At 38.1% G+C, this 13,416-nt stretch overlaps 1 protein-coding gene across 1 annotated transcript; it reads left to right on the plus strand.

The window, feature by feature from the left end:
• The first annotated feature begins 5,828 nt into the window (after positions 1-5,828).
• GABRR3 (gamma-aminobutyric acid type A receptor subunit rho3) lies at positions 5,829-11,412 on the plus strand. The gene is made up of 4 exons (XM_037001622.2): positions 5,829-6,081; positions 7,212-7,300; positions 9,588-9,706; positions 10,126-11,412. The coding sequence occupies exons 1-4, from the start codon at positions 6,057-6,059 to the stop codon at positions 10,157-10,159; spliced, it is 267 nt and encodes an 88-aa protein (XP_036857517.1). The 5' UTR covers positions 5,829-6,056; the 3' UTR covers positions 10,160-11,412.
• The last annotated feature ends 2,004 nt before the right edge of the window (positions 11,413-13,416 follow it).

Consider the following 13,416-nt stretch of genomic DNA (forward strand, 5'->3'; position numbering starts at 1 on the left):
AAAGGCGTTCAGTCTCCGAAGGTTTAGAACATGATTTTCAATCAACTTCCTGAAGCTGACTGCACAGCTCTTACACTTTGAAAATGAAAGCAGTAACAGCTGGTTCCAGGGCAGGTTGGGGTGAATGGAGAACACTGGAATGCATTAAAGTTGCCTCTGATATTCTGTACTTCTTACATATACATATGAGACCTCTGGGTTAGAAAACTGCTATGCAGATTTATGTAAAACAATATACAAATTGAAGGTGTTCCTCTCTGTCTTTTTTAAATCAAGAAAATTGTAGTATTTCAGTAACGCTATTATCCTCTCCAGCTTTTGCTTCCTACAACCCTTAAGTTTTTTCAGATACTTTGCCATCTGCTTTATGTGCTCTTCCAAAGCCTGTGCGACCAATCCTCCAGAAGATCCCAATGACTGTTTGTCTCTCCCACTTGCCTTTTCTCAGTTGTTCTGCTTCTTTGTTTTCTCTGAAGCATTTGACGCAATTAAGCATCCTCTCCAAATTCAGAACCAAGCGTAGTGTTCGAGAGCTCAGTTCATACTTCCTCATCTGCAAAAGGAGATTATTAATACCACTTTCTGAAGATCACTGTGAGAATTAAATGGAAGCATTCATGTCAGCTGCCTAGGCTGGTGCCTGGCCCATAGTGTTTGATAAAATCAACCAAACAATGTATTTTCTTACTCTGCACTAGTCTAGCTTTTCTCTTCCTTTAGACTTTCTTTTGTGTCTCTTTCTCACTTCTTCCTTCTCCCTTTCTCTCCTTAGGTATGTGTGGCTGCCTCCTAAGGTTTTGTTCATGTCTTATTCTCTCATCAAATGGAACAAGCTTCTTGCCTCCAATGTCCCTATGGAAGTAAATCCCAAATTTATTTCCTTATTTCAAATCTCAAGTTCCAGATGTGTACTTTCAGTGTCCCGCTGGACTTCCTCCTCAGGACTATGGGCACTCAGCACATTCAAAATGGAACAAACTGCTCCCCTCATGCCCAAACTCCATTTATTGTTTCCTTTTCATTATTTTATTAAGGCATCATTGATAGACACTCTTATGAAGGTTTCACATGAACAGCACTGTGGTTACTACATTCATGCATATTATCAAGTCCCCTACATACTACATTGCAGTCACTGTCCACCAGTGTAGTAAGATGCTATGGAGTCACTACTTGTCTTCTCTGTGCTGTACCCCATGAGCACTCCCCCATTATGTATGCTAATTGAATACCCCTCAGTCCCCTTCTCCCTCCCTCCCCACCTCCCCTCTCCCACCCCTCCCCTTTGGTAACCACTAGTCCCTTCTTGGAGTCTGTGATTCTGCTGCTGTTTTGTTCCTTCAGTTTTTCCTTTGTTCTTATGCTCCACAGATGAGTGAAATCATTTGGTATTTGTCTTTCTCCACTTGGCTTATTTCACTGAGCATAATACCCTCTAGCTCTATCCATGTTGTTGCAAATGGTAGGATCTGTTTTTTTCTTATAGCTGAGTAATATTCCATTGTGTATATGTACCACATCTTCTTTATCCATTAATCTACTGATGGACACTTAGGTTGCTTCCATGTCTTGGCTATTGTAAATAGTGCTGCGATAAACACAGGGGAGCATATGTCTTTTTAAATCTGTGATCTTATTTTCTTAGGGTAAATTCCTAGGAGTGGAATTCCTGGGTCAAATGGTATTTCTATTTTGAGTTTTTTGAGGAACCTCCATACTGCTTTCCACAATGGTTGAACTAATTTACATTCCTAGCAGCAGTGTAGGAGGGTTCCCCTTTCTCCGCAACCTTGCCGGCATATGTTGTTTCTTGTCTTTTGGATGTTGGCCATCCTAACTGGTGTGAAATGATATCTCATTGTGGTTCCATTTATTGTTTTCACCTTCCTCATTCTGTTAGGGGCCCCTAGTTCATTGGTCTTTTGTATTTGAACCCTTAACTTCCTCATTCTTTGGTAGTAATTCCCGAACTCTGGTCCTAGGGCCTATTTACACATTAAAAATTATTAAGGACCCCAGAGAGTTTTTGTGTTAAGTAATGGGGTCCTTTAGTTGGAAAACAGATGTGGCAGAGAAAGGCAACTAAAACTTTTAGGCATGTAGTCACTCATAAAGAGAAATGTCTCCTAACAGATAATATGCCATATTCCTGGAAAAGTAAATGTGAGCAATTCATTTAACCAGCACAGAGGTTACCAGACCCCTAGGCACTGGACTCTGGCACCAGTGGGATAATGGTGTTAGTTTCTGGCCATGGAGTGGTGTTGAGACACCCACCCTACCGTCCTTTCCCTCGCATCACTTAATACATTCTTTCTGCCTAAGCCTACAGGGAAAATGTTTTTACTCATTCAGAGATGAATGTAGAAACCTATCCCTTCCAAAGCCCTCCCTACGACACAGCCACTGGAGGGCTGAACTGCCCTACTCTGCTGCCATCGCACGGGTCAGTGACCCTGTCTGTCATGGATGGCAAAACACGGTAACGAGACACAAAGAGCCATACTCCCCAGACTGAAGTGTCCTTAGGGCTCCATATGTGTCTCTAAGAATTAATATAGTGAAACCGTGAGGGCTCAGGGCAGCTGAGTCCCATGGCCACTCTAAACATCGTCTCATGACACTTTCCTAACTACACATGGAAATATCAGTAAGTGGGAAGATGATTTTCTAAACCTAACACAGGACCCTTCTTTGATTAAGTGGTCCCTTCATAAAATTCAAAATCCCTTTATTGAGATGTTAACTTTAATGGGTTTGGTTGGAAGGAATACAGTTTGTCAAGATTAATGTACTCCTCAGAGGTGGCCCAGGACAAAATGAGTGAGTTTAATTAGTACCTGTTATACTCCTGACTGCCAGTTCTATTGCTTTAGGAATATATATATCAGTTTTCTTATCCTTTACTGTCTGTACACAACAATCCCCCCTCCTCTTTTTTTTTGTTGCTCATTTTAAACAAGGAAAATCTAGAATGCCAGTTTGAGATAAATAAAAGCTATAGTAAATTAGTAATTTACTATATGTAATTAATTAGTAAATTAATTAGTAAATTAATTAGTAAATTAAAGCATGTAATTTAATTAGTAAATTAAAGAAAATAACTGATATTTCTTACTGTCTGGCAAATATAGATAACACAGTTTCCATTTATTGGCCCAATAGTCAATTCAAATGTCATGACAAGACCTATATGGCATGAAAAATTGTGTGTGTGTTCTAAACTCTTATTTTGTCCATTTAAGCCCCATATTATTGCTCACTGGAAAACATTAAGTTCTGTCTTCCATAACCTAGAAAACCAGTAAGAGAAGACCTCTTTAAAATTTTTATCTAAGGAGGTGAGCTACTAAATAAGAATGTTAGTTTAGTTTCATTCATTTTTATGAGTGAAATCCTGAAGGGAATAAGACTTTTGGCCTGTTGAAAAGCACAAGGTACCTTCATGATTCCTGACATAATTCTACACACAGTTTTATAGCATCGTATCTCAGAGATGCTTCATGTACAGAGATAGGTTATAATCTTAAAAATAAAAGGAAATTCCCTTTACAGGTTCCAAATGAGAGCCAACAGGTTTGCATGTGAAAAGCATGGGATCTACACTCAAGAGAAGGGTTTCAGTCCTGCTGCTGACAAAACGGGCTAATTACTTAGACATTGCCTCTTGTATTTTGTTTCTGCAACAAAGTGTCACTAATATTTACCTAAGTGTCTGGTGGGTAAACATGCAATACAGGCAAGCAAGTTTTATTTAAATCTTGGCTTCAGCTAGAAGTCTACCTGTAATGTTAATAAAAATTTCACCTCTCCATGTTTATATGGCAAGGAGTGCAAACAGCATCCACCAATAATCAAATTGTTGATATTACCATTGTTAGGGGAACCTGGGACTTAGTAAGACAGTGGCCTGTGTTTAATGGTAAGAGCTAGAATGGAACTTAGGTTTCTAATTCTGGAGTTCAAATCAGTGTGAAGGTGAGATTCTGGCACTCCCATGGTGCCTGTCAAATTGCCAAGTTGTGCTGGTCTTAATCATACAAATGGAAAAAAACTTACTTTGAAACGGAATAGCTCTGAAGCACTGTCATTGTCTTTAGCATGCAGCCCCCTCGGCTGAGAACCTTGCAGAATTATTGTAGAAAGGGTAGAAATGTGTTGGTGAAAGCTGTCCACACGCTGTGCCTGTACATTTAGGAGTAAATCATGGTGCTCTTCCTGCTGTTTGGTGCTCTGTCTGTTGACATTAAAATGTCCTCACAACTTATAAAAATCATTAAGGATTCTATTTGCACCTCCCTGGTGGGAAGTTAGGAAATAAAACCATGCCAGCCAATGTACATTTCAAATATTTACAATACTGTACTTTCTCTCCAGGCAGTACTCTTGCAGAGAAATTAGTGTAGACACAGAACAGCCCTCCCCAAGGCTGGCATTTTATTAAGGAAATCTGAGTCGCTTGTTTCTCCATCGTCCCCCAGAACCCTGATCTCCTTATGTCTGATGCTCCTGCCAGATAATGAAGAAAGGACAAGAAAAGAAAAGGGAAAGTGATGGGGAAGGCAGCGGGAAGGGAGAGGAAGGCAAGAGAAGGAAAGGAGAGAAAGAGCTTGGGACAGGTACAGGGCGGGGAAAAGGGGAGAGAAAAGAGTGGCTGGCACTCAGCAGTTGCTTAGTAAATGTTTACCCTGAACTGGGCCTGCACTAACTTGCTTCCTTCTGAAGCTCAATTGTGGTATCAGTAACAAGGGACACACAGTAATAGCAATATTTACCTTCCTCAGCAATCTCATTCACCTTTGCGAGGCGTTTTCTTATGGGGGGGATTTCTTTAGACGCGTGTGGCTCCATCGTGCGGCTCTGCACTGACTCTATCCTCTGTAAAGCAGAGGTTGCTCTACAAACCACATTCTTTCAAGTAGACGATGACAGCTAACATCTAATGAGCATTTCTTATGTATTGGCATTACGTTAACCACCTAAAACATATTATGTCATTTAATACTCAAAGTAACCCTGAAAAGTCAGTACTTTCTCAGGCTCATTTTGCAGAGATGAAATGGGAGCAGATGGGAAAAGGTCACACAGCCCAAAAGGAATCAGGATTTGCTTTTGGGTCTTCCTGGCTCCAAAGGCTATGCTTTCCACCAATAGATGACGTGTTTCTCTCCACAAAGAGCTAGGATTTATTTTTCTCTTTTGTCACTTGGGAGAGTGGTGAGCATAAAGAGAGGTTCTTCTCTGTACAGTGTACTGGGAATTAAGTGCTTTCTGATCTTTAAATGTTATAACATGCCTCTTGTGATATTGCTTCATAAATATGGATAATCTCTACCTACTTCATTTTACAAAGGATTGTCATACCAGTTCCCTCTTATGAGAACTGGAATAAGATATTGTACTTCAGAAACCTAAATGATCAAATTAATTCATATATGTATATATATGTGTATGTATGTGTAGTACATGTAATGCATATACACATACTTTTAATGCCATATATTAACATTGGTTTAAGAAATTCTTATATGAGTATTTATATACACCCAAAGCATCTCTTAATATTTTTTAAACTTCTAGTAAGGGCATTTCGTATTTCTCAGCATTTTTATGTCCTCTTCTCAAACTGAACCATCATATATATCAGCTCCGTGATATAGGCCTTGCAGAGATTATTGTCTCTGTTTTAAAACTGAGGCAGCACAGTTTTAGTGAAGTGATTTGCTGGAAGATTCACAGCCAACAGAGCTGCAGCTGCCATTCAGACCCCCTGTAAGGCTACTTCATTCTTTTATTTTATATCATTTGAGTCAAAGCTGTAATGGGAGCTGAGTTTGCCTTATTGCAGATGCTTCCATGTCTTTTGTTGACAGCACATAAGTATGCGTGTCCCGTCCCATCCATACCCACAGTGGCTGCACTGCAGCTGTGGGAAAACCAGGCATCTTTAGAAGAGTGCGCAGTAACGGGTGCGCGCGCATCACCTGGGACTCGTTCAGCTTTGTTCAGTAGCTCTGCGGCGGGATCTGAGAGTCTGCGTCTCTACCAAGCCCCGGATGCTGCTGATCCATTGCCCACCCTGTGAGTATCAATAATTTAGATCATCTGTGAAATGAAAGGTGACAGAGAAATGTGTGACAAGGGAAAGAATTCTGTTGATCTTGTTTTATTTTTATGTGGGAAGTAGTTAACCCAAGAAAGAGGCACTGAAGTAATTTTGGCAACCCTCTATCTAGTCCTCTGACTCCAGAATAGATACAAAGCATCTACCTCTCCCTGCCCCACCTGCCACACATTTGTTCACACTACCTGAATTTTTTTTTCACTTGATGAAGTTGTACACAATCTTCTTATGTACCACTAAAAGATTCTTTTGAATTAATAAGCATGTTTTTTAAAATTATTTTTTATTTTTAACTGTAGTAAAATATGTATAATGTAAAACTTACCATCTTAACTTTTTAAGTATACACTTGCGTAGTGTTAAGAATGTTCCCATTTTTGTGTAACCAATCTCCTGAAATTTTTCATCTTGCAAAACTGAAACACTGGACCCATTAAGCCACTGCCTACCTCCCCCTCCCCTCAGCCCCTGGAAACCAGTGTTTTAAGCATCCTCCTTCAAATGTATAGTTACCTATAAGAAATGTTTTACCTGCCATTCATATTTGTGAGACAAAATGAAAAAGCACAAGATTGGGAGTCAGAAGAAGTAACGCGAAACCTAACCAATCTGCTTCCTACCTTTGTGGTCCAGGCTGTCTCCCAACCTCATTCTCCACTGGCAAAATGGTGGAATTCCTACCCTCATAGGGCCCTTATGAAGATCAAATGATAGCATAAATGGGTCTGAGCCTTTTCAAACTACAAAGTGTTACACAAACATTAAGGTCTCACTGTGATTAGTGCCCAGAGGAATCATAGTGTTAACAGGACAGTGGGAGCAGGCTGCCTGAGGTGAGAGATCTTTACAGAGGTGAGATACAGAAGGATGTGTCTGTAGGTCTGGGGAACCAGCTGGAGAGAGAGAGATATGCGAGCCAGACAGATGAATATGATGGTGCACTTTTTTAATCTATCCAAAGCAGTTTGGAGAAGGTGCCTTGGATCTGTGAGCAGGCAGTCTCCTGCATATTTCATCACTGTATTGGTGAAGCTAGACAATTCAGGGCTCTCCCTGTAAGGATTGGTCTCCTTTTATGTCATTTCAGCAAACAAACCTGGATACCGGTGCAAATCCCAGAGTAAGGACGCGAAAAGGACTGAGGCACACAGGCCAGCTCCTTCTCCCAAACCTAAGGTGGGGTGAGTGAAGGATGGTGAGAAAGACCAGGAATGTCAGGCTGTGGACTTCTTCCCTATGAAATAAAGTTGAGCAGAGCACATTTCTTACCACCACCACATCACCACTATCAGAAACCTGCCCAGCCACCCCAGCTCCCTAGAGCTGGGACAACAGCAAGGGCCATGGGAAACTAACCCCAGTGTTGCCCTTTGCTCAGAACAGAAAAAGGAAGCAATTTTCTTTCTTATTCCTTCATGCAAATTTTCCTAATTCCAGGACTTAGAAACTCAGTCTAAAATAGTCAAATCTATAGCTGAGATAGAATACACCTTAGCTATGTGCTTCTTTGTAGGCTGGAGTAAAAATTAAAGACCACTTTATCTTGCCAATGGGTTTTAGCCCTGGGCAAGTTCCCCATAGATTCAGTGAGGCCGAGGAATGAGAATGGAACATTCTTGTGGTGAAAGGGTTTATTAGCCAGCTTGTTCTCCCGGCAATAGGTGCAGCACTAGAATTACGTCTGCATCCAACAGTATGCAGGTCTGTAATCTTCCTTCATCTCTGCCTCCTCAGCCATCTCAGTCTCTGTCCTCGGCGCTGCCACCCACCACTCCAGCCTCTGCTCTGCTCTCCTGCAGCCTTGCAGCCCTGCCACCGTGTTGCCCAGAGCACTGGGTGGAGCTCTTTATGTAGAGTCAATAACGACGTATTGCCCACACGTGTGTAGTGAGCTAGCCAACCAGGGCCAGGTGAGAATCCTGACCATGAGAACCTTCACTTTATCCACAACTTCTAAAGCTGTTCCTATTGGAACAACTTAACAACTTGTGGAAATAAGCAGGCTACCAGTAATTTGTATACTGCCAGATTTACTCAAATATGAACAGTTTTAAATTATCATGATGGAGAAAGAAAATGGCACCCTTGTTTTTCAAAGAAGATATCTTCCTTAACACACTAGGGATATGTTTGCTAAGATAAAAAAAATGCATGTCCAGTGGGGTGCCCCAGCAGTGTTCTGGGTGGGTAGCAAAACCACTGAAGAGATTGAATGTAGTTATTCTATCCTCAGATTCAGAGTTGAATATAGTATTAATGTTATTATTGAGCTATCTGGGTTAGTTATTCAGTCTTGATCTCATTTCATGTTTAATTTATCTGTATTCATTTTACTGTCTAAAGTTTCTACAACTAAAACAAAAAGGGACAGGTTAACTTGAGTGTGGATTCCTGGTTAGTTTACTGACTGCACAATATATCTCTATGTCTCTTGAATTCAGTTAAATATTAGGCTTTTAAATAGCTATGAACCAAATATACATTTTGGCAGAACTTTCTCTGCAGCCGCCAGTTTAAATTCTGAATAATTTCATCCCATAGTAGCCTGTCCATATTTGTTCATTTCTAAACTTCCCTGTAGATCATGAAGTGATTTTGTTTTCTCAGAAAGCAATTAGTAACAGCTGCTTCCTAGACAAAGCTCTGTACCACTGAGAACCAGTGTTTCCCTCATAGTAAAACCTTAGAGAAAAACGGTAGTTTAGATCCCATCAGGCACTGAAGCCAGAAAGCACTTACAATCATTCCTTCCAAAAAATAAGCCAATTTCAAGTTGCTTAATTGGGCTATGTTAGTATCATTTATACTTTTTAGCAAAAATGGTAAGACTTGGCCAGTTTGTACTCTAAAAGAGAAGCTAAAATCATCCCCTACCTCCACCCTACATTCAAGCATAAATGTATCACCAGATGATATCGTTCTGGTGTTGGACAAAAACACACTGATGATACTGCTATGTTTTCTCTAAAGAGGAAAAATATGGTGAAAAGAAAATCCAATTGGCATATATTGCTCTTCTGATAAATCATATTCAATTTTAACTCACAAACTTATGGCAAAGAATTCATACTACTCAGAAATAAAGGGGAAAACCTGAAGTGGTATTTCCTTATGGGGAAACATATTGAGTTTAACAGTCTATCAAGCCAGGACTAAATTAGAAAACATCAACACTGTAGTTGTGAAACATTTGTTTGCATAATGCTCAAATCTCTCTATGGAAATAATTATAAACCTCACTAAATCCTTATTAAAAATGATCTCTCAGATGATGTTTTCCATTTATTATTAAAATGACTTTTTCAGACACCGGAAGCAAAGCCAGAGTTCTGTTCTTTGAAATAAGCAAAACGTTCTTGGCATTTATTAAATCTATTTTTTAAATCTGATTGTTTAGATTTTTATTGTAATTCCTATGCATAAAGCCACATTCATGACTTGCTAATAAAAGTCTTATTGTCAGATTTCTGGAATGTACAATAATGATGCAGTTCAAGTCGAAGTGTTTGATGGTTGTTACCATGACAGCAAGACTGAAATGGACCACACATCCTTTGCTGTACACTCAGAAGGTGATTCCAGGTGAGAAGACACATAGGTAGCCCCCAGCACAGAGTCATCTTGGATTAAAAAAAAAAACAATTCCCAGTGTAGCAAGCTTGTTGAGAAGTCACACTAGAAACAGCAAACAACTTTTGACTATGAGTTGGAGGGCACTCGACTAAACTGGAAGTCAGCCAGTCACCTCTCCTAGCCTAAAGATTTCAAAGTTGACTGATTTACACCTAGAAAAGAATTTAAGGTCTTAGGAGAATTTGACTCCATAAAAAGAGTCACAGGCATGAGTATTATGTAAACACAATTTCCATAGGGAGGGGCTTTGTGACTACTTCATCTGGACTTTCCTTGCTTTCTAAACATGAATTGTCCATATTTAATTAAGAAATGAAATTAGACTGCAGGAATAATTCTATAACGTTTGTTCCTTATTGTTATCCAAGTGCCAGGTTACCTACCAGAGCTGAACCCTCCTAAGGAAGAACGTCAGCATTCCGGGACACCAGGGACACTGACACAGCCGAGGCCCATGAAGAGGCTCTGCCCTTCCCATCTGCAATCAAGTCTCTTGTTTTAGTTCACTAGTAAGTTTCATATATTATTAAATCCAAGGGGGACAAAAAAATCTAAATTTTTCTCAATCTTCCCATTTAATTGTTAAATTAATATGTCAATCGTCAATAGCAGCATTTTGTATTTTGTATTATTTGAGATAATAGTTTTCATAGCTTTCTGGAGGCGTTTAGTAATTAGTTACTTTATTCACCAAATGTTTGTTGCCCTCCTACATGTGCCAGGCACTTTATTAGGTATTACATACTAAAAAATGCTTACCAAATGACATTCCTGCCATCAGTAAGCATGCAGCCCAGCAGGAACAATGAACTGGTGGCTCTAAGAAATAATAAACATAATGGATGTTAAAATCAAGGTATGTACACTGTGCTGAGTTCCGAAAAGGGAATACCAAAAAAAAGGAAAAGAACATCTACAAAGGGATGTGGACTTTCAATCTGTAAACAATTAGATACTTCTAGACATGGTATTGAGTGAAAAATTGGATGAAATTTTTGTATCCCATAGTAACCTTAATAACTTAGATTGAACTAATTAAATCAGGCCAAGTGGGTATTAAATAAATGTTTATTAAGTAGAAAAGCCTCCAATGATCAGCATTCATTTTGTAGACTGGCAGTGTGCATGCTTTTGTGTTGAGCATTTTGTGAAAAAGATCCCATTTAGAGATAAGCCCTGGTAGGAAGTATGAAATACTTCCTTCCCTATTTTGATTTCTGCGATTGAATTAAGGGAAATAAATGATGTATTACTTTCAGTGTATTGCCATTTATTCCACCATAAAGTCAACCAAATGATTTGAATTATTTCATGTCAAATTAGGAGACAAATAACTTCTGTTTGGTTACCAATAACACTGGTTTTGGTTCTCTGCTGTGAATGACATAGGGTTCTAGAAGCTTATTCTTGGGTGTAAAAGATTTAAAGGTGAATTCTTTCTCTAGTATAACTTCCCTCAAAGGCAGGCTGATTCTGGGATACTTCATTCTATTTTCTTAATGCAACTTTTCCTTCTTTCTAAACTTTCCAAGGACTATATTTTTCTAGGAAAATTGAGCTAGCACAATTTATTTAAAACCCTTCTCCATTTAATTGTAGGCTAACCATAAATAAAATTTAAAACTACTTAATAGTTTTTAAGCTTGATATAAAAGGGATAGTAATTATTATAAGATTATATTTTTAAAATACAGATTAATATACTAGGTGGTTCTTTGTGAATTTGTAGCTATTATTTAAACAGAGTACTACAGCTGGATTAACATTTCTGATTCTGACATACTTTGTATATAATTGCTGTTAAAAAAAAGGGGGACAAATCTACAAACGAACAAAATAAATCTACACTGTTCTCTTCCTCCAACTCTCTGTTTCTTGAGACATTGCTATTTTTCTTCTACTTTGAACTATAATATTTACGATGTCTAATGCTTCCCTGGAGCATATTTATTTCACAATTTTAAATCAAATGCATCACTGACTACATTTGGCAATCTAGACTAGAAAAATGGGTCTCAAGCACACTACACATGTGCCTGGCATTCCTCTTGAGGAGCATTAATGAACAGTTGTTGGCCAATCAAACGTAACTCTTGCTAATGTCTAGAAACACAGTTATTTGATTTTTTAGGAATAGATGGTTATTGCTAAAATATGTTTATTGCTCATGAGAATTATGGAGCTCCTAGGATATTAATCAATTTACTTTTCAAATCGGTGGCTCCTGATGACTATGAAGACAGAGCTGTTCCTGTGAGTTTCATTCCTACTAGGGAGCAACAAGGTTTCTGGGTTGGTTCTTACTTCAAGAAGAATGAAAATACAGTTACCTGGGAAATACATGAGTGAAAGACAGAATATAATAGTTATACCACATTTTGATTTTCACTTCATTTACTGATCACAATCCAGAACAGACTGACTGTTCTCTGAAGGATAAGTTTGGATAAAATGTGAGAACTTCAAAATAAACTGCTTTCCAAGATTAAGAAAAAGCCAGACAGCTCTGTAAACTGACTAAATATAGAAACAGGCTATTTTATAGGGACTACTCTGGACAACCTATGAAAAGATATATTCTTAACTTAATGTTTTTTTGTGATTACAAAAGAAATACAATTTCATTATAAAAATTAAAAATAGCAGTTGGCAAAAAAGTATAATCCACTCAGAATTAAGTGGTTAACATTTTAATATATATTCTTAAGAGTTTTTCTATGTACAACATATTTTTCTAATGGAATCATTTTGTGTATAATTTCATTAATCAATTTAAATACTTATACCAAACACTGTACTGGAGATATATTAGCAAAGGATGGACACTCACTGACTCTTTTGAGTTTATATTCTATTTGGGAATGTTTCTAAATTTTGGCATTTGTAGCCAGCTTTTCTTCTCTAGATTATAAACAATTTTTTTCAATTTGTTCACTTTTTTATGAACAAATTTCTATGTCATTTTTTTTTCCTGCAAACTAACTTTTATATGTTGAAGAGCAGTACACTAAATGAGCGTACTGTAGTTTACTTAATCCATCTCCTCCTGTGGGACATTTGCTTTATTTCCTATTGTGTGCTATTATAATGGGTTGCAGTCCACAATGTAAACAATATTTAGAAATAAAATTATTTTAGAAACAAATGAAATTTCTAGCCATATCCAAATTTCCTTTATAAGAATTTATTTTCTTTATAAGAATTATTGTTCACCACTAGAATCTTCTATGTCAGGTTCACTCACCTGTCTGTCCAGAAACTCTCAGATATAGATGACTGTTAACTGAAGAAACTTTCTTATTTTTAGTTCATTTTTCCCCCAAAAGCAGACTCTTTATATATACACTTACCCACTGGCATTCTCTTTATACAAAAGAAGTTTCAACATTGTATAAAATACTTATATTAAAGTAGTCCTATTTATTGAAATCTTGCTTCTTCCCATTACTGTTATTGCCATCACAAGCTGTCTTGAGCAGAATAACTGACATTGCAAATATTTACAGATGAGTAGCCACAAAATCATAATCTGTGGTTACAATGTCTTAATCCTTGCAGGTGGTTCAGTTTTCATGAATAAGGTCATTCATTTTGTATCATGTCACTCACAAATCTGTTCAAATCTCTGTCACACAGACATGCACACATATAATATTTTC

The sequence above is a fragment of the Manis javanica genome, chromosome 3 (genome assembly GCF_040802235.1).
Source record: "Manis javanica isolate MJ-LG chromosome 3, MJ_LKY, whole genome shotgun sequence".
Lineage (NCBI taxonomy): Eukaryota > Metazoa > Chordata > Mammalia > Pholidota > Manidae > Manis > Manis javanica.